At 37.5% G+C, this 27,794-nt stretch overlaps 1 protein-coding gene across 1 annotated transcript; it reads right to left on the bottom strand.

Annotated features, from left to right (window-relative positions):
* Positions 1-7: 7 nt before the first annotated feature.
* On the bottom strand, positions 8-27,567 carry LOC114248269 (disco-related basonuclin zinc finger protein). The gene is made up of 2 exons (XM_028181456.2): positions 27,045-27,567; positions 8-4,529 (listed from the first exon to the last, which is right to left on the bottom strand). The coding sequence occupies exons 1-2, from the start codon at positions 27,051-27,053 to the stop codon at positions 1,410-1,412; spliced, it is 3,129 nt and encodes a 1,042-aa protein (XP_028037257.2). The 5' UTR covers positions 27,054-27,567; the 3' UTR covers positions 8-1,409.
* Between the last annotated feature and the right edge of the window lie 227 nt (positions 27,568-27,794).

The following is a 27,794-nucleotide window of genomic DNA, read 5'->3' on the forward strand; positions in this document are numbered from 1 at the left end:
TCATTGCTTAGAATTTTCAAAACTTTTTATTACATTATTTTGGCAGAGGGAAGCGCGGACTTCCCTTAACTAAAACTATAATTACATTTTTTTTTAATACTTTTTGGTACTTACACATTGATCATGAAAATCACATATTACATTTTATAAAATTTACATACATTCGTAATTTATTTTTCACTATTGAAGGTTCTAGCACCAAGATCGTCATACGTATTTACAAAAAAAAAAGAAGGAAAACCAACTGTGGGTGTCTTCCTCTTTTCCTGAAGGCGATAAGAATTGTCAACATTGCAATAATGAAGGATTACATTAACTACAAAATTTGTACGCGAGATTACTAGTTTTTGAAAGCCGATTGTTTTTTACCCAAAGTCAATATCTCTGGTCTTGTAAATAACATGACGTTTGATTAATAATAAATCACTATCACAATTTATAAGATTAAAATACATTATTTTTGTTTTTGTTTCGTATGGTGCAATAAAATAATTTGACACAGCAAATGTTTCAGGAAAAACAACGCATAGACCGGCAATTTTTTTTTTTTTTTTATTGCCTTTGTAGGCAGACGAGCATACGGCTCACCTGATGGTGAGTGGTTACCGTCGCCCATGGACTTCAGCAATGCCAGGGGCAGAGCCAAGCCGCTGCCTACCGCTTAATACTCTCCACAAGCATCGTTTGAAGAAGGACATGTCATAGCGCTCGGGAAACACCGTGGAGGGGAGCTCATTCCATAGCCGGGTGGTACGTGGCAAAAAAGATCTCTGGAAACGCACTGTGGATGACCGCAGTGGCTCCAGATAGTATCGATATAAATATAGTATAAATATATAGTATAAATCGATAAAATGATCTTAAATTAAACGACTTACGAGGTAAGTTTTATTATTACAAATACAACATTATATTGTTAACGTTAACATTACAATTTTTTTTTTTAAATATTTTGTACACATTCGCTATTTACATTTATTGCACAATTATTACTATGGAATGCATTAAAAGTACGTAATTATGTAAATAAAACAAGACGAAAGTACATCTAAAACATTAAAATATCATAACAGTATCTTTATACATGATCCTACTGCAAGAGAGGGAATTCAAAATTTTACATTAAGTCTAGCCAGACTAAAACTTTATCTGATCATTAAAGTAATTCATTGATGGGATTAGTTGACATGCGTGAAGTACGTTGATAAGATGAAAAAATAAATTTACTGTTTCAACTAAGAATACCTATTTACATATGTAAATTTCGAAACCATAACGATATATGGCATAGAAATTGAAGACATTATTTAGGACTATATTAATTTATTTTAATCGAAGCTATATTAAATATGATCACAAATGCACTGAAGATATCACTCTACATCAAATATGTTTTTAACTCGACCAGATCACGAAGGACTCAGGGGCATCCTCAAGCTTTGTCTTCGGGAGACATGAGACTCGTAGTGAATGTTTCTTTTCGTTCTAGAAAAGAAAGCAGAGTTGCAGCCGGGAAGAGAACAGCGGTGCAACGACTGGGAGTGCACCGTCTCACAATGCTGCTTCAACGAAGACAGATCCTTGAAGTTATCTCTACAACCGCGGCAAGGATACGTTCCGTCTTTACTCAACTGAGGCGCTTCATCTTCAACGCAGTAGTTCAATCTGCGACTCAGAGACGAGGAGTAGCTTTGACAGTTAAAAGCATTCAAGCTCGGAGGTAAGAATCCTAGAGGCACCGGAGGGAAGCTCGGGAACATACCGAACGGCGAAAAGAGAAATGGGTGATGGGTAAGGACATCACGATTGTTAAAATACTCAGGCAGTTGCATAGGCGGGTAGGGATTGCAAAATTGTATTTGATTTATTTGCATTTTGTACTTCTCGGTCTCCTTTGCTTTGTAGTAGACTTGTGATTCTACGAACGGCACAGCCCGTTCTTCTTCTTTGAAAGACGCAATCAGCTCCATTTGATCTCGGATTTTGTCAAGAAGCTTGGAACTGTCGTCCGTCACTCTGAAATCGTCTGAAGACAATTTCCTGTGTAATGTTACGTTTCCGCTGTGCTGATCCCGACCTTTTCTCGAGGAGTATGCCGCTCTGCAACCGTCGAAGCTACATTTATACCTGAGCTTCAAATGAGAGGTCTGGTAGTGTGTTTTTAAGACGTACGCATTCTGAAATAGCCTTCCGCAGGCGGTACATTTCTTTGGATTGTCGTTGTCAAATGGGATATCGGTTATGCTCACAAAGAAACCATCGTCGAAATGTCCGTAAATTTGACCTTGTGCTTCTTCGGAAGGACAATCGTAACTGGAGACTGAGGACGATGGGGATCGATCAGAGAAGTCGATTGAATCGTTTGTTGTCAGATTACAAGGTCCTAATGCATTAATGTCATTTTTTTTCGGGATTTCCGGAAATTCGCCTTTAGACAGGCTCTCCAGTCTCTTCAGAGAATTTTCTGAAGAATAATGTTCGTTAGTTGGAGTGCTACTTTTTATTGTCTCAGGCCTTTCAATCTGTTCTTCTTTAACTCGAAGATTTTGAACATTATACGTCATGTCGGCGGGTTCTTCTTCGACGATTGTAGGCTCCTGTTTAATATGTGTTTTATTGGTTATAGAAGTCTCAGCTTCCTCGGTTCTTCTTTCGTAATGGTGAGGTTCTTTTTTTATCCTTTTCAAATCCAAAACTTTTTCTCCTTCGCTCGGCACTCGATTTTGAGCCAGGTAATCATTTTCTCCGGCGTTGTTTTGTAAGCGTAATGGGTTTAAATTTTTGCGTTTTCGCTTTAGAACTTCGGAATGGCTATCGTCTTTCTTGAAATCCGTACTTTCATTATTGTCACTGTTACTGCGTTGGTCGCAATCTGTTTCAGAATCTTCCATACAGTAGGATTTATTCAAATTGGAATAATATCCATTCATGTCGACATGGTCACTCTCTTCATCGTCATCATCACCAGCAACGACCACGATTCCGTCGTCTTCATCAGATTCGCCTTGGCCTTCCTGGTCTTTGTTCTCGATAGAGTTCATATCACGTCTGACTGTGTGTGATTGGTCAAAGTGTGAGAACCCAACATTCATACTGTTCTTATAGTCCATGGGAATATTTGATGCAAACTGTCTTAGGCCCTGTGGTGGGTTTAAAAGTGTGTATGAACCAAACGGATTCATATGGTTCATCACAGGTGGGACATTCAAACCAGCTGCGTGAGGTGAAATGAGTACGGAATGAGTTTGTGCGCTTCTGCCGTCGTGAGGAGAAATTTTTCGTCGCAAATGCGGAGAATGCAGTTTTGGATTTGGATTAGCACTGTGTCGATTTCTGGATCTCCTAGAGCTGAACATCATACTGCAACCTTCTACTGTGCATTTATGCATTTCTCTGAGATGCACGGCAGAAAAATGTATTTTCAACGCTCCCTTGTCGCAGAATGTTTTTAAGCATACGTTGCATTGAACTCTCTTCTTACCTGTCGCGGGATTTATGAAGTGGGTTCCTAAATTTAAAGGCATTTGTGTTGCGCCCCATTGGCGTTTCGGTGGACCTAGTAGCACGTTTCTCGGATTCTGATTGCTTTCAACATAGGTGGTGTCTTTGCTTAAATTAAGTACACTCTCCTCTTCGGTTCTTGTGTCGTCAGGTTTGGATTGGCTAAAGCTGTTTACAGATTTATCTGGTATCTCCACTGGTTTCGTTGAAATTTGAGGTAAAAGGGCTTGTAGTGAAGCGAGTCCCATAGGATTTTGGCTTAGGGCAGCTACCATAGCTGCCGGGTGACTGAATGCGGAAGGCATCGCCATAGGGGGACAAGGTAAATTCGCTTGTAGCGGAAAGTTGAAAAATTGACTTCTCATCAAATCTATTGCTCTGTCAGTAGCATTGACATCGTTCAGTTTTCTTGCTTCCTTTTCATTATCTGCCTTTTTACGAAAATCGTATGGTTGCATATTTTGTAAATGATTTAAAGGAGATGTGTTCATCTGACTAGAACTGGAAACTGGACTTGATGATGTGGATAGTTGAACGCTATGGCTGGGAGATACTTCTGCTGAAGATACTTTTTGAGCAGGAGACCGACTTTCGCGAGGAGATGTCCTATTTGGTGCAGGAGATATTCTTTCCTTTTTCACATTTACCGTGTCCTCGAGCGTCGTTCTCCGCGATTCTCTTTCTTGAATGCTTTTGAGGTACTTGTAATGGTGATTCACCTCCATCATGTGTTGTAAATACTTCAGAGAATCATCATTGCAAAGGTCCCTTCCTTGCTGTTCCATCAGCCTTCTGAATTCTGCTTCGAGCTTCAACTGTTCGCTGGGATCAGCGTATTCTGGCTTTCGATCCCTTATTTTGTCGTGAGCTTCGTTCGGGGTTGATGCCAGGCCATTCTTCTTGTAGATTGGTAAGAGCGATGTTTTGTGAAGCGCTCTTGCCTCTTGAAGCTTGAGAATTTGCTGTAGAGCCATGCTGTGTTCTGGACCGTGTCCACTCCATCTTTCCGCACTGGTCGATTGCGTTTCCTGTAACAAAAGAAAAGCACTCTTAAAAAAAGTTGTTTTTTTAATTATTAACTACTAACGGTTTTAACTTATACTTCAAGCCCTGGATAAGCTGTAAAAACATATTTATTTGTTGTTTGCAGTCATAGGTATACTGTAAAACACTTATCTCGTTGGCAAATATTTGATTTTTAATTGAACGTAAGTATTAAAATAATATTAGTCATGCTTGTTACGAGTTATTTGCCTTTTCAATGGACACTTAAAGTAATTATTTACGCGTATTTCCACAGCGATTACATCTCTATGGCTGGTTGAACCCATACTTATTTATTGGATGATCGATGTACCAAAGAATGAAGGGGACTGTATTTTAAAATCACAAATGAAATTCCTAATCCCGACATTATACGGTCTAGAATATAACCCTAACCACCGGTTTCATAAATACCTCTTCAAAATAACTATCGGGGCAACACAAAACCACACCTTGCGTTTTCAAAGGCTAATATCAAATTAATTCCAAGAACAGAGAGCAATTGGGTAAAATTGTGTAAAATGACGGTTTCGAGTCGACTCGAGAATAGAAAAGTGGTTCTGTGTCGCGTGTTTGAAACGATTTAATCCGAAAACTAAATTACTATTCATTTGGTAAGCATTCGGGGCGGGCGAGCTGTGTCAAAGTTAAACTCCGGTTAATTCGACCACTCCTCGACCGTCACGTAATATTCCTACCATTACGAAGAGCACGACGGAGACGTGACACGAAAGAATCGGAAATTAAACGTTTTGAAATGTACAATTAATGTATCTAATACCGTTTGTGATGGAAGTTCAGTGGCTGGTGTGTAATTTGTTATCATTCCGCCGCGGGGCAGAAGTCGCTAGAAAGTCATGGCTGAATGTTATGTTGCGTCGCACGGCTTTAAATCTAGATATATTTACAGTTTCGTTTAAACTTAGTACAAAATTAAGTAAATTTATTGAACTAACCCACCCTTAGCCTATGTTTGATCGTTAGATTGATTTGTAGCTTATAGAAAAAAAAAACAATACAAGTCATTGTTATACGACTTGTAATACTGGTGGTAAGACCTCTTGAGAGTCCCGGGTACCGCCACCCTGCCTATTTCTGCGGTAAAGCAGTGATGCGTTTCGGTTTGAAGAGTGGGGCAGCCGTTGTAACTATACTGAGATTTTAGAACTTATATCTCAATGTGGGTGGCGCATTTATGTTGTAGGTGTCTGTGAGCTCTAGTAACCACTTAACACCAGGTGGACTGTGAGCTTGTCGACTCATATAAGCAATAAAAACAATTAAAAAATTAAATTTGCTATTTCGTGAAACCCGGCTCAATAAGTGAGGCGACAAACTCAATATACGCTATCAAAACAGTTTGTCACTCGATTATAGCGTGTAAGCGACGGGGTTGCCATATCATTTCTATTTCTGGGGAAAATTAAATTGTCGTTTGCCGACCGCCGCGTCAGGGGCAATTTTACTTTAAACACGTCAATTATAAAAAAAAAGGAATTTTAACATTTCTAACGAAACAAAATGGATAAACACAGGGATGATAAAGTGTCGTTTAACCAAAATATACGTCTGGGACACGAGATTGTTGAGAAATTATTACGAAACGTTTTAAATGTAATTTTGTTGAGTATGAGATAATGTTTTATGAGGTTGAATTAGGATTATTTATTTGAAATCTGGTGTCTTTGTTTTTTTTTAATATAATGACTGTTGTAATATGATTATATTTCATTTCTAGTAAATAAGATACCATTGCGTGTAATCAAAATTAATTCTTTGTTTGTCTTTGTTGCAAAGATGTGTTTAGCTTATACTAGCAAATACCAAATAATTACAATCTTGCGATCTAATCTTTCAGACCAAATACATAATTACTTTAAAGTAGATATAAGCAGAACGGTTGTTCCAGCCTGTGCCCTAATGCCCCACCATTTTGATTACCTTTTACTTTAATGTAACTTGTTTTCATTTATCACTAATAGCCTTGTACAACACAACTCATACAATAACCATAAAGAGGCCAAAATACATATTTTAACATGATCCCAGAACATGAGCGCACATTTACGCCTTAATTTTGCCGAAATTGTGGGAAAAATTCAATTTTGTCGAAAATTATTTCTCATTACAGACAGAGGCACGGCGCTGTGGCTGGCACAACCTGCAATTACTCCATCACATCAGTACACCATAGGTAATTTTTTGGGGTTAGTAAAATAAATCATTTTCGTGGTCACCGTGAGTAAGTACATGCGAGCGTTAAAGTGTTTTATTGCTTCAATTAATTTGTTTTTATTTTATTTAATTTACATTAATTTTTTTCCTAGGCTTATGATGGCCATAACAATTCCGGTAACTAAGCATAAAGAATTCGAATAATGGTTCCGCAGAAAGTAAAATTAAACACGTTCGCTAGCTTTCATATTTCAAACGTTAAGCTGCGGTGAAACCGCATAACTGTCACTAAATACTGAAGAAAATCAATTACGCTGGCTCAAGAATACATTTCTTTAAATTTAAGTGATGTTTTTTTTTTAGTCACGTCCAATCAATGTTTTCTTACGACTGTGGGAATTTCGCATGTAATTGTCATCGGTTAGCAAAAAAAAGTCGCAAAAACAAGTCGCGACGTCGCGGGTCAGCGACCTCTATATCTCCGCATGTACACTTTTGCTTCGTTACAATAAAGACCGTTTTCGTGTAACACACGAGAAAAAGTTGGTGAACAAGTCCCACGCCTACTGACTGGACCAAACGGACATATTTCATGCTGTTTTGTCCGAAAAAAACATCAAAATGAGTTGTAATTAGACCGGCTAAGGTCGAGTATTGTGTAGCAGTTTAATTATTTTAAAAAAATGTTGCATTTTGCATTTATCGTTTTTCTCCGACGTGCCATACTGTCCGGGGCATGATACATGGAGCAAACTGGTTTGTACAGTCAGTCGTACAAGTGTTACAGCTTATAAATTAACTTTTTTTTTTTGACATTTTTTTAATAATTTAGTTAGGTAAGTACTGCAATCAGTATTTTTTGTATAGTTATATTTGAACAAACAACTATTCATTAAGATAAACAATAAAACTGCAAACCGACAAAGATTATAGGTAATAAATTATGTAGCAAAAAAGAGTTGTGATGTCAAGTGATTTATGAGTTTTTTCATAAATTATGTCCAGATGTACAAGCCTGTAATTGAACCTCATTGTTAGCGTAGATACGGAGCTCTAGGGCTGCTGTTAGGCAGACAAGGAAACCAAAACTTAAAAATAGAACAATGGTAAAGTGAACAATAGAATTTATTATACGTCAGAGGCGGTGCACCCTACTAATAAAGTCTTCAAATTTTGGTTGCTTTTACGCTTGGCAGAATTTTTAATCAAGACTTTTATAACTAACACCTACATACATATTTGCTTCGTATTCATAAATTAAGTTGACATTTACTATAGAAAATATTTGGAATACATTATGATAGTATCATTACATATTTCGTAATAGAAAAATGAATAAAATGTGATGTTTTTATCGTTTTAAAATTTTAAATTTTCGCCTAAATGTTTCTAGAATGAAACAAAATGAAAATCATTGAGCGAAAAAACGGATGATAGCAAAATAAGTACTAAGTTGAAGGCTTCGTGGCCTAAAGGATAAGTCGTCCGGTGCATTCGTATCTAGCGATGCACCGGTGTACGAATCCCGCAGGCGGGTACCAATTTTTGTAATGCAATACGTACCTACTTAACAAATGTTCACCATTGACTTCCACAGTGAAGGAATAATCGTGCAATAAAAATCAAACACACAAAATTGTAATTTGCGTAATTACTACTAGTAGTATGTCTTGTGAGAGCCGTCTAAAGTGTAAAATTTGGAAAAATATTATACCAAAAAAACTTCTTCACCTATAATTAAATGAAGAAGTTAAGTAAGAACTTAATTAAATGGAGTAAAACTAATTGAACTGGTGGTAGGATCTCTTGCGACTCCGCACGGGTAGGTACAACTACCCTGCCTATTTCTGCCGTGAAGCAGTAATGCGTTTCGGTTTGAAGGGTGAAGCAGCCGTTGTAACTATACTGAGACCTTAGAACTTATATCTCAAGGTGGGTGGCGCATTTACGTTGTAAATGTCTATAGGCTCCAGTAACCACTTAACATCAGGTGGGCTGTGAGCTCGTCCACCCATATAAGCAATAAAAAAAGTTCAATTAAAAACATTGAACTGTTGATGATAATACCAAATGAAATGAACCTTTAATTACAAAGATAAATGTCACGTATTAAGCATAATTTCGCTTAACCCAAATAAACTTTCACCCCTCGATATGTTATATTATACATAAGGGTAACAAAAGTAAATTTTCCAAAAAAAAAAAAAAACAATCAAAAGGATCACTGCGTGATTTTAATTTAAATGAATATAACTGAACATTTTTGTACGCGAGCGTCCGAATTACTACAGTATCATCAATGTATCAAAGTTGGAAACGTCTCACCTTAATAATAACCGGCCTAGGTTGATTCCTATGTGTTATTAGTGCTTATTATCGAACGTAAACTAAGTGCGCTTAATTATACTGATTATTAATTGTGTCACAATGTAACAAGTAAATAGCCAACTTCAAAAATTAAAAGGTGTTCTCAATTCGTCTTTAACTACCTGGCTATTGCCTGTGGTTAGTTAAAATATCATTGCGGTTTTGTTACTATTCCAATATACTAACAATGAAGAGAATTTTTTTATCTGTTTTTTTTTTTTTTTTTATTGCTTATATGGGTGGACGAACTCACAGCCCACCTGGTGTTAAGTGGTTACTGGAGCCCATGGACATCTACAACGTAAATGCGCCACCCACCTTGAGATATAAGTTCTAAGATCTCAGTGTAGTTACAACGGCTGCCCCACCCTTCAAGCCGAAACGCATTACTGCTTCACGGCAGAAATAGGCAGGGTGGTGGTACCTACCCGCGCGGACCCACAAGAAGTCCTACCACCAGTAAACAAGTTTCTTTGAACAAATGATACGAGAATTGAAATCCTTAAAGTTTGACAAGTTTGTTCCAGGATTTAGATCGGTGTTACTATATTCACAAACTCAATCAGCGAATTTCGTTAATTAATAAATGAGTACCTGAGTGAATTAAAAACATTTGATGCCACTTCTAAAGCATCGCTCATCAATCAAGCGAACAAACATAACTTGCATTTGGATATTAATAATAAAAAAAACAATACGACATACACAAACACGAGGAATACGTACAATGTCGATGTCAAATAAAGCGTTTGTCAATATTTGTCATTTGGTTAACAATGGCGGCTCGTGTGGGTGGCCAGTGTAATGTCTATTAATTCAATTACCATCCAGATACATGAATCATTGTTCTGGAGAAAGCGCTTATTTGTGCCGGGGTTCGAGATTTGATGTGCTCCCGGACTCTATCCCGGTCTATTTGATGGTCGCGTCAACAGTGACATTAGCGAAAATTGACTCTTAGGCGATTCACACACTGCTCCGCGCTCCGTCGCCTGGCGCGGAGTGGCAGATTTTAATATTGTATGCAAGTACATCGATTAGTATAGAAAGCACGCCAGGTCCAACATCTGCTAGCGGGACGTGCTCCCGTGGTGCGTTTTCGGTGTGTTGGTCGACGGTGCATTCCCGATCACCGTCCCGGTCAGCGAATAACTCATAGACACAGCCCACTGAGTTTCTCGCCGAATATTCTCAGTGGGTCGCGTTTCCGATCCGGTGGTAGATTCTGCGAAGCACTGCTCTTGCTCGGGCCAGTGTTAGTAACACTCCCTTTTGAGCCCCGTGAGCTCACCTAAATTTTAGGGCGAAGCTGAAATAGCCTCTCAAGGCTATCAACATAGGTCGAAAAAAAAAGCGGAGCAGTGTGTGAATCGCCTTAGCTTATGAAAATGAAATAAGCTCATGTCACAGCTCTAAAAGACTAAGGGGTGAACTTAAATAAGGACAGAAAACTTACTGAAGCTCTTGTATCCGTGATTAGAAGATGACACAAACATTTCCTATTTGCAAATTTCATCTACCTGTAACTCAACGCTATATAGTATCTACTGTATCTAAGAGAACTTGATTATTAAAGATAAACGCTATATAGTATCTATTGTATCTAAGAGAACTTGATTATTAAAGATAAACGCTATATAGTATCTACTGTATCTAAGAGAACTTGATTATTAAAGATAAACGCTATATAGTATCTACTGTATCTAAGAGAACTTGATTATTAAAGATAAACGCTATATAGTATCTACTGTATCTAAGAGAACTTGATTATTAAAGATAAACGCTATATAGTATCTATTGTATCTAAGAGAACTTGATTATTAAAGATAAACGCTATATAGTATCTAGTGTATCTAAGAGAACTTGATTATTAAAGATAAACGCTATATAGTATCTACTGTATCTAAGAGAACTTGATTGTTAAGGATAAATGATATGAAATAAAATAGAATTCCCGTAGAATTTTATATGTTTGAGCACATACACTTTGATAACGTAGCGAACGGATGCATAGTTTAAATTTTAGAATCATCTAAGTACATATGTGTAAAAATAGAATTTCGTAATTACGAAAATAAATTATTAAAGAACCGTGCAAAAAATTTAAATTTTAAAAACTGTTTATATAATATATCTTTATACATATATCCGAAACTAATCGGCTTCGAATGTCAATTAAACAAAAACAAAAGAAAAACCCGTATTTTCATCAAACTCATCAATACATGTAGATAGATTGCGGTCCGTCTATATTTTGACGATCTTACCAAATTAGACGCTAAGCTAAAACAGGTTACGAAAATACTATTACGGGGAGACCTTTCGAGATTCGAAGTCCGGTAATGATATAGCGTGGACAGTCGCAGCTTAAGTTAATCTTGCTGTAATCTGGCTTACGGCGCGTTATAGGTATTAAATCATAATTGGATGAGGAACAGGTCAAGTGACGACCGGAGCTTTAGACGCGTTCCTTATGACGTCAAAGAGGTTTTCGGTTGACACGTTAACTGGATATAAATTGGATTAACGATACCGGAGTTGAAATTGAATACAAATTTGTCACTTATGTTAGAGAACTGATTAGTTTAGGCATTAATCGATAGGAGGTTGTTTATATTGGGTTTTTATTTATTGGGGCCAAATTGACAGAGTGAATTAAACGAGAATAATTACACTTACTTTGAATTTTTGTATAGATACTTAGGTTTTTTTTTATTGCTTAGATTGGTGGACGAGCTCACAGCCCACCTAGTGTTAAGTGGTTACTGGAGCCCATAGACATCTACAACGTAAACGAAACGCAATACTGCTTCACGGCAGAAATAGGCAGGGTGGTGGTACCTACCCGCGCGGTCTCACAAGAGGTCCTACCGCCAGTAAATGGTAGGTGAAATGCTTTTTAAAATGCCCTTAAAGAATCGCTTTAAACTATGAAGGTTTGAACGAACCTCATTATTCTTATCTTCCCACCAACGCTTAACGAACTGAGTTAGCTTGTTCAAATGATTGTCACTGTCACACATCTCGGACGGTTCACACATCGCGTTATTGGTTATCTAACACAAACATTTCTAAGTACGTTCAGAGATCGACACGAAACGGTCACGCAATAATCCGGAGTCTTCGTTGATCACGATAATATACACTGGCGTTCCAACGAACTGTCGTGCACCGAAATGCTGTTCGCAAATGTACTAAATCAGATTTTCAGATGACAAACTTTATATGCAAAAAGGTAGCCCTTATTGGGAGGGATGATAAAAGGCCCTAACAAGGAATCTACCTGCGCGTTGAAACAATAGAAGAATAGTTTCGAACAATCATTTTGAAGGACATTGTTTTCTCTACCGCCTGCTCATTGGTTGTCATTGTTTATGACTTTTATTTTAATTTAAAATGTGGGCGGCGCATCATGGATAATTATCTCAAGCAAAAAAGTTAATTTTGGAATGATATCAACCAAATAAATATTTTTTAATATATTAAATTATTTTTAAAATAATTCTTAAATATATTTCGTTGAAAATAATTAAACAGAAGTTAATTTTAACATTCTTCAAAGTCAATGGTATGTAAAGTCTGCAATAATTTGTGGATGGTTAATTTATAAAAGTTTATAGTGGAGCCAAATACAAGTTGTTACAAGCAGACGGGTTACATCAGGTGGGCCGTATGCCAGTCTGCCTACAAAGGCAATAAAAAAAAATAAAAAAAAAAGAATAAGGCCCACCTGATCGCAATATAGTCACCGTGATGGGAATGCTACTAAGTGGCTGCATAAACTGCATATTGCTGCGTACCCTCCTCAGACCTCGTTCTAAGATAGGCTAGGTAAGTTATATATCGTCAAAAACTATAATATTTGATACCCTATTTCCTTTTTCAACTATTTTATTGAAACAGCCACATACATAAACATATTTTACTTTTTATTTGTCTACTTAATCGTTAGCAGCCTAAGTAGCTATTCCAACTTTGCGCCAGATCCCTAGGTGAGTTCATAGGCTCAACCTAAAATAATTGCTAACACTGACCCTAGCAAAAGCAGTGCTTCGCAGAATCTACTACCGGATCGGAATCGCAACCCACAGAGAAGGTCCGGCGCGAGATTCAGTGAGTACCTATATTCACAACGTATGTTGAGTAAAAAGGCCCTCCGAATACCACTTCGAGCATCCCACTCCCTAATAGGCGCGCAAACACCTCCGCCGTTAGCCCCATCACTCTCTTTGGCCAGCCCATACCGTGGGCCTCGCAGGTCAAATACCTAGGCGTCACCCTCGACAGAGGGATGACATTCCGTCCCCATATTAAAACGGTACGCGACCGTGCCGCCTTCATATTAGGACGTCTCTACCCTATGCTTTGCAAGCGAAGCAAACTGTCCCTCCGTAATAAGGTAACTCTCTACAAAACTTGCATACGTCCCATTATGACGTATGCAAGCGTAGTGTTCGCTCACGCAGCCCGCACAAACTTGAAGCCCCTTCAGGTTATTCAATCCCGATTCTGCAGGATAGCCGTCGGAGCACCATGGTTCCTGAGGAACGTGGATCTCCACGATGACCTGGAGCTCGACTCTGTCAGTAAGTATCTACAGTCGGCATCATTGCGCCATTTCGAGAAGGCGGCACGACATGAGAACCCTCTTGTCGTGGCCGCTGGAAACTACATACCCGATCCTGTAGACCGAATGGTAAACAGTCGACGTCGCCCAAAGCACGTCATTACGGATCCTCCCGATCCATTAACGGTGCTTTTACGCACCACAAGCACCGGTCACCGTCCTCGTCGAACCCGTCGCTGGCGACGAAGGGCTCGACGAGCGAATTAACCCCTAGACACAGCCCACTGAGTTTCTCGCCGGATCTTCTCAATGGGTCGCGTTTCCGATCCGGTGGTAGATTCTGCGAAGCACTGCTCTTGCTAGGGTCAGAGTTAGCAACTCTCCGGTTTGAGCCCCGTGAGCTCACCTACACACGTTAGGGTGAAGCTGAAATAGCCTCTCAAGGCTATCAGCATAGGTAGGAAAAAGAAAGTAAAAAGTATGAGTACCTAATGAAATGGTAATTTTTTTTAAATACATACCTAATATTGTACAAGTTTTTGAACTAAAATTTTTGCAATGAATTTTGCAATTTATAGGATTTATGTTTCGAAGCGTTTGATGTTAGATTCTATATTCTTATTCATAGTGAATCAGTGGTTTTTAACATAACCTATATTTTGTTTGAATAGTAAAATCTATTTCTAGTTACCGTCCATTGGGTGACTACTATGTATGAGTGATCACGTATTAAGATATAACACATGTTTGTATGTTTGTTTTATACACGCTTTCATAGTTTCAAGGTATTTGATGTTAGGGATAATTTTTTTTCAGTTGTTAGTTAATAGTTTGTTATAAGATAAATACAACATAAATCAGAAAATTGATGTAGTGTGTTCCACGAAAACTATAGAATAGGAAAGAACTTGAATATTAAAAATAGGAAATCTAAAAGAAAAATTGCGAACACAAACTGCTCACCAAATGTTTGACCAAAATGAATAGGCTCATATATATGTCATTCATTGACGAGCCAACACGGAAATGAATGCACTGTATATTATTAAAACAATGACAGCGTTCGCGGAAAGTGAAGCGTCTGCGAGATAAAAGGAGCCGCCGCCTTTGAAAAACGCCGAGAATGAGACAAATTAATAATAGACAAATACGTATTGCAACCGAACACATAATAGAGAGCAGCCCACCTCACTGATAACATTGTTTTCAAGGAAGCTGTTATTTTTGCAAAACTTAAAAAATCTTTTAGCGTGCTTTTTGTAATTTCACAATAGAGATGTGAATGTTTTGTTGAGTATGTAGGTAAAGGGTAGCTTTGTTTGCTGTCTCGGAAATTCGTGTAGGTGTTTATTGTGTGAAATTAGCTTAAAACTTGTATATTATTGAAACATTATTTCGTTAAATAATTCCAATTGTATCTGTAGTTATTGAAGTTAACCACACAATTACAGGGAAAAAATTAATTGAAAAAAGAAAAAGATTCTGCATAAAAAATACACTCTTTTACAAAACGACACTCTTAGATGAAATATGTATCTATTGAAATAAAAACAAATTAATTACAGTTTAAACTATATGGAATAAAAGGAATCAATAAAATGGCAGTGTGAAATGTTGGTTTATTTATCATATTCGAAGCCACACACTGAATCGATGAATACGAATAGCCACTATGAATATAAACATGGAGAGGAGACAGAAAGGGAGGAAGTAAATTACATATTTATTTATTTATTTATTTATGTGTTTAATTGAGTATCGCTTCAAACTAGTCTGTGAAGCTACTGAGAGAGATAGAATGCTTAGAGAATAATTGTATACCAAAACAATTTACATTAATAATTGGGTAGATTTAGGGTAGCACCACTCTTGCTAGAACAGATTCTAGGAAATTCTCTGAGGTCGAATGCCGTAAACTCGCCCCAAAGTTAAATCTACTAGCAGATAGTTTGGTTATAAAAACTGATAGTTAGTCAATAAGAGATCACATCGCTAAGAACGATATCTTCTAGAAAAAGGTACAGCGCGTAAATTGTGCTATGTCTAACACTATTCTAATGGGTCAATCAAAACATTTATTTATGAATAAACATGCAATTCGTTTTGTTTTATTTGTAGAGCTAGCTTTTGCCCGCGACTCCGTCCGCGTGGAATAGTTACTTTGGCATAACGTTAAATTTTATCCCCCACTTCATTTACGTAGAAAGTGAATATATTTTTGAATTATAGAATGTTAAGGAGCTATTTAAACCCCTATTTTGAAAAAAAAATTATTGGTGGCTCCACTTACCGTGTCCGACGATACCGTGATGTTATATAGCCTATAGCCTTCATCAATAAATGAAAGAATTTTTCAAATCGGACCTGAGATTAGCGCGTTCAAACAAACAAACAAACAAACTCTTCAGCTTTATAATATTAGTATAGACAGTTCCGCCTCCGGCTCCGCTCGGGTCCTTAATAAAAATTTCAACGATATTTGACGTTGTTTTATTTTTTTTAAACAAAAGAACATTTATTGCGGCTTAACTATAATACTCAGATATATGCTGTCGCGACACTTTTTGTAAATTATAATGTGTTCTACAAAGTCGTAGTACATTATTTTATTCTATAATCAATATTTTTCGCAGGGCACTGGATGTAAAGAATATTTTAGGTATTTTTTTTACACTTTGGGTTACATTATTGGAGTTTTAGTTATGATCCCTAATTTTTTATCAAAATAGATTATGTCACTCGGGAATAGTGTAGCTTCCAAACAGTGAAAGAATTTTTCAAATCGGTTCAGTAGTTTCGGAACCTATTCAATATAAACAAACATACAAATCTTTCCTCTTTAGAATATTAGTATAGAATAGATATACCACAGAACCAGTCGAACAGAACATCTACATCGACTAAAACGTATAATTATTGTGCAAAATAGCAAAATGTTGTGCCGTGGTCGAGCCAAGCACTAGCGGGCGCTATCTGATGCGCCATGATATAGTACGCGATGCGTTAACCGATACAGCGGGCTACATTTTGAATTATTAAAGCTAGTGTAGTTTTCGTTTGGAACATGAATAACGCTTTCGCGGTCGTAATCTCGTTTTGTAGCCTTTGTTTAACCCATAGACACAGCCCACTCAGTTTCTCGTCGGATCTTCTCAGTGGGTCGCGATTCCGATCCGGTGGTAGATTCTGCGAAGCACTGCTCTTGCTAGGGTCAGTGTTAGAAACACTCCAGTTTGAGCCCCATGAGCTCACCTACACACGTTAGGGCCAAGCTGAAATAGCCTCTCAAGGCTATCAGCATAGGTAAGAAAACGAAAGCCTTTGTAATTGGTCATTCAATAGTGAAATGTCCTAATTTTAACTTCTAATTCGTATTCAAAGTCATTGACGTGCGCTGAATATTTTTTTTTATTTTTTTTTGTATTGCCGTTGTAGGCACACGAGCATAAGGCACACCTAATGGAAAGTAGTTACCGTCGCTATTGGATGTCAGCAATGCCAGGGGCAGAGAAAAGCCGCCGTCTACCATTGAGTACTCTCCGCAAGCCTCGTTTGAAGAAGGACATGTCATAGCGCTCGGGAAACACCGTGGAGGGGAGCTCATTCCAAAGCCGGATGGTACGCGGCAGAAAAGATCTTTGGAAACGCACTGGCCGTATCGTGCCCGTTTTTGCCGCAAAGCAGTTGACTCCGGATTGAAGGAAAGAGGTTTGTTTAGTATAAAAATATTGAGATAAATTGCGAGTCAATTTTGTACTCGGAAAATGGTTTACGCTTTTTTTTTGTAGTTGTATTGGACAAGTGTCGGTTTTTTGTTTACTTCCTAGACAAAGTTTATTCAGAATTTTTTCACCTAAACTCAGGTTTTAGCTACTTACAAGAATAGTTAACAAGTTCACATTAGATTGGTGGTGGGATCGTATACCGATCTAGCGCCAACAAAACTCCCTATTTATCCTGCGAGAAAATTATGTAAAGGACTTCAAGTGTTCTTTACACAGAATTTACACGGCTCAGGTAATATTCAGTGCATATACTCATACATACAGTCATATACAGTAAAAGTTCCTTATTCGCGCTTTCTTCATTCGCGTTTTCATTATTCGCGATCATAAAAAATGCGAGCCAATTTCTATATTGGCGGATCTAATCGGTACATCGATACATACATACACATTGTTAAAAAGGATTTCAATGTGTAGGTATCCATCGAATAGGTATCCTTTCTACAAGCGTTGTCTAACTAATAAAAGACTAATAAAAGAATACTATAGAACTTAATACAACTATGCCAAAGTATATGGTCAAAAACTTCAATTAAATTATTTTCTTTTGTATACCTACATCTTTTTTTTGTCGCCTAGGAACATATCTCCTATTAATCAATAAAAATTACCATTCCATATTCGCGGTATATTGACACAACATATAACCAGAGAATAAAAAGCTTTTACTGTATGTCATACATAAAACAAACAGATAACATTCTTATTTTATCCATTACGTAAACACAACTTAATATTACGCATAAGCAAAATAATAAATAAATCTCTTGTGTGTTCTAATTCTGAATGCGGAATCGGCGGCCATATTAGAATCGTTCACAAGACTTAGAAACGAATAGAAAAAAAGCGGGAAGATATGTTATTAATATCTGTCAATCAATCATCATTTTTGTATTGTCAGCTTAACATAATGATTGGAACATATTGCTGTTTGTCTGTAAGCAGGTATTCACGTGTTTTTCCCTAAAGAATCAATGGTTACTGTTCAAAGTTTTAAATTGTGTTTTTTTTTTCGTTCTAATGCAAACGTTGCTATTCCCAGAACGCGTATCTCCCTCCATGTTGCGGAGAAATACTAATCTAACATGATTATATTTGATTTTGGCATGCTGTAAACATTATTTAAACTACTTATAACATCTATAAGCCGATTAAATAGTAAAAGTGGTTTTAGTTTAGTCGAATATAATTATATAGAGCAGAGGTGTTATTTGGATTATATTTAAAAAAATATAAAGTTGTCGCGTCAGTGTTGTATTGAGGCGCCACGTGGAAGGAGGTAGTTCACACGGAACAAGACTTAATGCTGTATTAGTGAGAATCCACTATCTTTTGTGAGATGATATTGACTTCGAATACAGACGCGTGTATCGCTCGGCCGGCACTAAGCCCGACAATTAGAAATGACGTCATTAATCGCGTTATCAACATTGCTTTAGACGGCAAACGAGATGACGGCCCAACTTGAGTTAAGCGGTTACCGGAGATCTTACTTTTTTTATTGCTTAGATAGGTGGACGAGTTCACAGCTCATCTAGTGTTAAGTGGTTACTGGAGCCTATAGACATCTACAACGTAAATACGCCACCCACCTTGAGATATAAGTTAGCAAATTGAGATATAAGCAATAGTCTCAAATATAGTTACAACGGATGCCCCAACCTTCAAACCGAAACGCATTACTGCTTCACGGCAGTAATAGGCAGGGTGGTGGTACCTACCCGTGCAGACTCACAAGAGGTCCTACCACCAGTAATTACGCAAATTATACTTTTGCGGGTTTGATTTTTATTACACGATGTTATTATTCCTTCACCGTGGAAGTCAATCGTGAACGTTTGTCAAGTACGTATTTCATTAGAATAATTGGTACCCGCCTGCGGGATTCGAACATCGGTGCATCGCTCAACACGAATGCACCGGACGTCTTATCCTTTAGGCCACGACGACTTCACATCTACCTACGCCTACATAAAGGATGACGAAAAACAACCAAAATATTCTATATCAACTCCTGCCCAGTTAAATGCTTTGTTATTTAACCATTAGAACAATTTATGTTTCACTGTGGGTAATAAATAAAACAATTAATTCTATAGTTATATGTATAAGCCACTACGTTATATTTGATGCGAATTGTGTCCTTTGCAACTCTGCCCAGAAAGTTTGGAGTTTAAAACAAAACAAAACAATGTTATCAGTACAGCGGTGTTTGAAATCACGGTATCCATTAATTACGCCCATAAATTCGATATGAAGGAATGCCTTAAATAACTACTTTAGTAGACTTTGATATTATCACGAACAGCTGTCTCTATTTAGATCAGTATTATTTTCCTATTAAAAACCTTAAAGAACATAATAATTCAGCTATTTCTTCTGTTTTCGATAGGGCAATAGATTTCTTACGATTAAAACTATCAAAATTCAAAGAAACGCTAAATATACAATCATAAAACATCACTTTTTGTGTTCAAGAACTGATTTGCGGAAAAATATAACAGATGGCGCTAGTAGTGCCTACTAGCGTACTTAAAAATCTTAGAAAACTGAAATATTTTATTCTAAATTTATTAATGAAGATACTAAATATCATTATGGTCTAGCTTTGAAATAATAGTCACGATTTCCGATTTTCAATTTATCAGATTAAAATAGTGATAAACTAAGTTGATTAAATGTTTAATTAAGAATTTCTAAAAGCCGTCGTTTGACTTCTGTTAAAAAAAGGACGAAAATTAATTAAATCTTCACAATTCAAAACCTTAATTAATGAACAAAAAAGCGTTAAAAATAGAAAATTATATCTAAAATTTATATTAAAAAGAAATGTATTAAAATACACAAATTCACTCGTCTCGTTTTTCAAACCTTAATTGCTTTTAATTTTGGACATTACTGCGAGACGCGTTGCTTACATTTTATTATTCGTAAGACGAGCTCACGCTCTAAGAAGTATTAGGTGGCGTGGTTAAGGACATCACTACGAAAATATAGCTACCTATCCCGATATATTCGATTGAATGACCAATGGTTTGCTCAAGTTGAATTGTTTTCGAGATATTTACGTGACCACTTTCAAATTCTTCCAGAATGTCATTGACCTTTAAGTCTCTTTTAGTAATAAATAGATTGACAAGAGCCTTAGATGAGTAAGTATTTGTAATATTATCTTTTAAAACATTCTGTTTTATGAAGTTAATGATCAAAGAACAGCTTATTGTTCGTCATAGCGTTTTATTTTGAATCACGCTGCTTCTAGTAACTAATGTCGCCATCTTTATTTGAAATACCATGGATCCTACTTCTATAGAATATTCACTATAGAGCTGTTAGATACGAGAGGTTATCTCAAGAACGCCTGTCGAATCCAAATCCAGTTGTGGTCTAATTTTCATTTTCATTACAGACCTGTACGTTATATACGAAGCTCACGAAAAGTACGCCTTCGCGGCTGACGTGAAAGCTTTTAGCCTTGAACTTCAAGTATCGATTACGGAGTTGTAAAAGTAAGTAAACAGAGTTATCGATAAGAAGAATCGAAAGATGCGACAATTTAAAGCGTTATGTAACCTAAGTAGTTTGAATATTCTTTTGCTTTTGCTCACGGCTTACTTGGTGCTTAATGGTCACTGAACCTCTTTAGAGACACTGTCAGGGTCAATTGTACAAAGTATAATACAGCAGCAGTACCTTCCGGTATGAAGGAACACATTAAACTTGATCATAGACAATATCAGTCGACAGCTTCTTCTCAGTGGGTCGCGATTCCGACCCGGTGGTAGATTCTGAGAAGCACTGCTCTTGCTAGGGCTATTGTTAGCAAATTCTCTCAGGTTGAGCCCATGAGCTCACCTCCCCATCTGGGCGTGGCTGAAATAGCCTCTTAGGCTACCAGCGAATAAGTGGGGAAAAACAAACTTGTCATATAATTGTGATTAACTTGATTAACTTAAAAATTATTATTTTTAAATTTCCAGAAATTAGTTGAAGCATCGTAATATTTCTAACTAGTACATTTCGAGGAAGGCATTTTTGTGTCAACACCGAAATTGATACCTATATTTAGATCAATAAAACTGATATTCCAAGAGTCACTCAAGCCTGTACCGCTCCACGTTGACCTTGAACTCCAACAATTTAATTATAAGGTAACTTTGATGTGTGTGTTTTACGAAGAACAGGTAGGTCTGGTGTTTTTTGCACAGCAATTACTATAATTATGATTCGAATACACACTTACATGCAAAAATGCTGAATTTAAATTGCAATTAGATTTCAAGCGCGTCCAAGTTTAATTTTAATGATTAACGGTTAACTAATGTTTGTACGTACGTATAATAATAGAATCCAAAAAAATTGTGGGTAATATTAGTCTTTATTTGCAAACGCATACGGCTTAAGGCATGTTAAAGTAAAGAAGACAAGATCTAAAGAGTGAATGTATAGTTTCTTCAAACAAAGATTCTGGCGGGAAACGAATCTAGCATCGCTAACAATTAGACCAACAGTAAACTTATAATTGTATCTAAATATATTAACAATGTGTAAATTTTATATATAGAGATTATAAAATGTATGTACGGCGTTGTGTGTTATGTCTATGTAGTTATGTTTGTGTACTGTGTTTGTATATGTATATAATATTATCATTATTTCCCTTATTTTTCAAGAATTTTTTTTATAGCTTAGATGGGTGGACGAGCTCACAGCCCATCTGGTGTTAAGTGGTTACTGGAGACCTTAGACATCCACATCGGTAAATGCGCCACCCACCTTGAGATATAAGTTCTAAGGTCTCAAGTATAGTTACAACCCTTCAAACCGAAGCGCATTACTGCTTCACGGCAGAAATAGTCAGGATGGTGGTACCCACCCGCGCGGACTCACGAGAGGTCCTACCACCAGTAAAAAATTAATTGGAATTAATCTATCACAGGACTCTCTATACCACATTCAATTGGCTGGTAGAGAATGTCATAGACATTCAGTCCGCCATTATACTTTTGTGCATGAAGCTAAATAAATAATGTTGAAATACATTATAAATAGTTACGGAACTCTTTGAAGACAAATCCTGCATTCACACTGCAATCAGACGCTTGACTGCGCTGTTCCGTTAATCAATAGCCTATCGAATAATCAGCGCTGTAAGTATCAAAATCGCTTAAATAGTTTCTAAAGCTTTTCGACGTTGGATTTGAAGCGTTGCACCAACATCGGAGAGTCAATCAGGCTAATGGACGTTTCGCTCAAACTGTGTATTTCGCTGATGGGCCACGATTTATTTCAATAATCCACAACGAACCATAATGGTCGCATAGTTGCCTCTAGCATGCTTGATCTTTTTTTTTATTTTTATGAATGAATGAAAGATTACTGGTGGTCCGGAGGCCTTTCCAGTTTCACCAGGACAGGTGGGTGAGCAAAGGCTCAGCCAGGAGGGGTGAGATTTGCTAACAGCCGTGTGAGCGCCTCCGAAGGAGACCTAACAACTCAAGAGCAGCTGCTTCGCGAATGAATATACTACCGGATCGGAATCGCGACCCGCTGACAAGGTCCGGCGAGAAACTCAGCGGGCTGATGCATGGGTTAGGTTGCACGTCGACCTCTTTGTCGAGCTCGACGAGTACGGTTACCGGGGCTCCTCAGCCCGCTCCTAGTGCTAGAGCTGAAGGTATCTAATGCAAGAGTTATTGTATCTGATGGATCTGTAAGGACGTGTCTAGGGCGACGACGGTGACTTGCTTTTGCGTGATTAGGATTTGATGTCAAAATCACATGGCTTCGTACTGACAGTCTCAATGTGTGTTAGTTTTTTTTATTACCCTTGTAGGCAGACGAGCATACGGCCCTCCTGATGGTAAGTAGTTACCGTCGCCCATGGACTTCAGCAATCAGGAGCAGAGCCAAACCGCTGCCTACCGTTAAGTACCCTCCACAAGCCTCGTACGAAGAAGGATATGTCATAGCGCTCAGGAAACACCGTGGAGGGAAGCTCATTCCAAAACCGGGTGGTACGTGGCAAAAAAGATCTCTGGAAGCGCACTGTGGTCTTTGAACGTACTGGTATAGTAAGGTTGATATGCGACTTAAAGACATTATCAGGCCGTTGCCCATTTTTGTCGGAAAATTTTTAGGTTGGGTTGCAAACCAACCACACCATGTAGCACGATCTTTATTAACTATAATAAAGATTCACGGCACTTAGAACTTTATATTGTAGTAAAATATGAAAAGGTTATTTAGAGATTTCTTAAAAGTTTCATTAATGTTCATAGGCAAATATGAAAGCTACATTATTAATAGGTGTATTACTTTTCGTGACTATATTTAATAGCAATCAATTTATAACATTGAAATCGATTTTGTTTATATTTATATTGCTAGCGAATGTGCTTCTTATATTATTAAAGTTTTCAACAATACAATGGTCAAAATTGACAAAACATCCAATCGATTTCTAGGCTAAGCGGTTACCATAACTTGAATAAAATCGCTATCGATCATTAAGATGGTCTTAAGTTAAAGTTATTCGTATGTCTGCGAGCAGGTTGTCAGCTAAAGCTTCAGTAAGTCTGATGCTCGCGGCAGTCGGTGGCAAGAATTCCAAAGAATGACTTTAAAAGCGCCGCTATTAACATCGCTGACATTCCACAATATATTCTAAACAGTTTTCTGTGAATTACACTGTTTGTTATGGCTTAGACGGCTGAAAGAGTTTCAAGCAGTAAACATAAACATCACTAGCGTTGTTACCGCTATTTATCTTGAGGTTTGAGTTCGAAATTCCAAATGTATTGTAAAATTGCTATGTTCCTTTTCAAAATGAAACGCATGGCAGGTTCGCGGCAGATATAGTCAGGATTGTGGTACGCGTCCGGGGCTCACAATAAGCGCTCTACCGCTATATAAGCTCTTTTATATATTTAATAAGTCTTGTTTAATGTAAAACGATTTAATAAATAAATCTTCTTCTTTTTCTCCACCTTATCCCACTAGGTGGGGTCGGCACAGCTATTTTTTCTCTTCCATTCTCTTCTATCAGCCGTCATCTCAACACTCACTCCTCTCTCTCTCATATCGTCATTCACACACTCCATCCATGTCTTCTTCGGTCGACCTCTTCCCCCTCTACCTTGCACTACCATTTCCATACATCTCCTATTTAATAAATAAATAAATGTCAAATATTAAATTTTATTTAACCAATATTTACGATAATAATAAACTAATATTTAAAACGAACTTGAAATTGTAGCCCAAATGTACCTACCTAATCTAGTGGAAAGGATGTCATTCTAGTTCAAAAACTTTAGCAAGCTTAAAATGTTGCTTAAAATGGAATCCGCTGGATTATGATTTATGGTCAGTTTTAGAGAGTACGGCTTGCTCTAAACGCCATGATAATTTGGAGTCCCTAAAGCAATCCGTACGATTGGCAGTGAAAATTTTCCCATGGAAAGAGTATGTGCTTCTATTGATAACTGGCCTCAACGTTTAAAGGACTGTATTGCAGCCAATGGAGACCACTTCGAATAAGATTTTTATACTTTAAATTGTTTTATATTTATGTATTAAACTAATATACTGTAAAAGTAATAAATGTTATTTGCAATAGATTTTTTTATATTTTTTATTGTAACAGTATTTATGGCTAGACTAAGTATGTGTACATAGGTAGGTACACGGGTTGATGAAACGGATAGAATGAGACACCATCTTCAAATAATAATAAAAATTTAAGAACATATTTAGAAAACGCAAAAGAGGTTGACAAAATGTAGATATGTATGTACCTAATGACTGTCTTATTTGTTGTAAACTAATTGGCAATGAGATATATAATTAAATTTTATTCAAACGTGTAATATATTAATGGTTTTTATTTATTTACTATTAATTTTAGACCAAGCGAAATATTAGGCCTCATCTCAACGTAGACCGCGTTCACCGCGGTTTCGCTTTTTCATGCATCTTGTGTAATATTTAGTAGATACAAATATGTCATTATCATAACATACTCAATTCAACCATAACTGCTATATGCTACAAATATATTAACAGCCGTAACCCTTATATACAGCCCACTGAGTTTCTCGCCGGTTCTTCCCAGTGGGTCGTGTTTCCGATCCGGTGGTAGATTCAAGCACTGCTCTTACTAGGGCCAGTGTTAGCGGATTGAGCCCCGAGAGCTCACCTACACGCTAGAGTAACGCTGATGTAGCCTCTCAAGGCTATCAGCATAGGTAGGAAAAGAAACAGTCATAATTTAAAATTCCTTTTGTTTCGCGGTTAGAAGCAGAAGAGTCTACGGCTTACAATGAGCAATCACCGTCACTCATGGACCTCAGCTATACCAGAACTACATCCAAGCCACTACTGCTCTTAGATAGTTTACGATTAGTTTTTTACAATACTAGAAAAAATCCATTAACTATTCTTAACATTAACTATTCTTCATTTTCTGAATGTAAATTTATTTTCTTATTATAAAAAAAAGAACATAATATTCCTAAATAACCTAAAGGTACATGTTATTATCCACAACACGCTTCGTCAGATTACAGAAATAGAGTTATCAGCAACATGCTTCGTCAAAAATTCTATTCTTCATTAGTTTTATTAATTGAGAAAATAGGTAAATACTCTTAGGAAAAATACTTGGTAATGACGTTTCGGTAAAGGAGTGGGAAAATTTACAATTATCTAATTACCAACTGTCACGGCTTGTCATCTTCTGTTTAATAAGTTCAGATAATAATTCACTGAAAGGAACAGCTGAAGCCGTCTTCATATATAAAAAAGTTAGGGAAAGAGCTTCCTGTACTACATAATATAAAGCCTGGAAGCTTTTCGGAACGAAAGCATTTTAAAGACTAGAAGACCCACTAAGGTAATTTAAATAATGTACTATGTAAAAATATCAATGTTATTCAGTTATGCATGTTGCATTACTCATTTCTATTCTCTTCTCGATTTCTCTATTTCTATTCTCTTCTATATACTCATTTCTAGCTAAATACAAAATTTAGAATTTAAATCGGCACTGAATTGCCAGCGAACACATTCACACATTATACAATGAATAGTTAACTCGTTCGATAATTTCGTCACCAAAACGTCGTACTTATGTAAATTAATGAAACGAAATTAATTAAATCATTATCGGACAGCTTTCGCAACACATAATTCTTTTGTACGTGTAATTAAATTACATCTCAATTGGCCACTTAGACGCCCACACCTCTCTCGGCTAACAATGAATTGTATAGCCAATTGCAGTTTCATAATCGATCCAACAATTAATTCAAACGATTGTTTGGTTTATTTTTAAATAAAAAAAACTATTTTTGAATCCGAAATAAACATTTCAATGTTTTTTTGCTAAGTAAAGAAATCGCGACAAGTTAGGACACTATTGTTTTCATGTTATCAGCGGGGCAGGTGTTGTATTAAGCTTTTCCTTTCAACAGAGGGCTCCGAGCAAAGCACGCCGACGTGCCGCTTCTAATTTTAGCAGTCACGTTCCTATTGTTTGTTTTATTATGTTCCGGGACGCCCGTGTAACTGTCGATAGAGCTGCATAAATTTGGCGAACTGACCTGAATCATGAGTGCGGCTCGTTTCTTCCCCACAAACAAACATCAAACGACACACCCGGTCACTTCACAGTGCATTTCACATCGGATCCACTCTGTGCATGCGAGTGCGTACGTAACACAAATATATTCGTGTGATTATACCTCGATATACAAGCTGCGGCGCTAACACGACCGTCTAACAGTCTGTGAGACCGGACACTGGGCTTCAGGCGCCGCAGAGCGGGATGAAAGATACGCGGGGGACATGCATGCTGAAGGATGCCAAAGGAACCGGCCAGATGCGACAGGACTCCGGAGAAAAGAGACGACTACACTGCGTGACATTTGAAAAGAGTGTCTTTACACCACCTTTCGTGCTGCCTTACCGAACTAACCACTAGCTCCGCGCCGTAAAGCTCAATATCGTAGCGTGGCGTAGAAGTTACGCCTTTGTCGCACCGAGTTTCAAATGTCCTCTAATGTGTCGCACAATCCGGAGCGTCGTTCTTAAAACACAGTCGGATAGAGGCTAGAATTGTGTGTTATTCTTTTGTCGGTTGTGTCGTCTGGCGGCGGGAATCGGTGTCGCGCTGTGTCGCAGAAGCGCGCTGTGCGAGCAAGACGGAAGTATGTGGGCTGTGGGGTGGGAGGAAGACGGGGAGGTGTCACCACGAGCGCTTTTTAGGGACTTTAAGCCGGATAAACGCAAACAGAGGTAGCTGCGGATTTTATGACTTGGCGGTTTTGCGTGGGCAGATGTGACCTTTCAGT

Source organism: Bombyx mandarina, chromosome 21 (genome assembly GCF_030267445.1).
Source record: "Bombyx mandarina strain Sakado chromosome 21, ASM3026744v2".
Classification (NCBI taxonomy): Eukaryota; Metazoa; Arthropoda; class Insecta; order Lepidoptera; family Bombycidae; genus Bombyx; species Bombyx mandarina.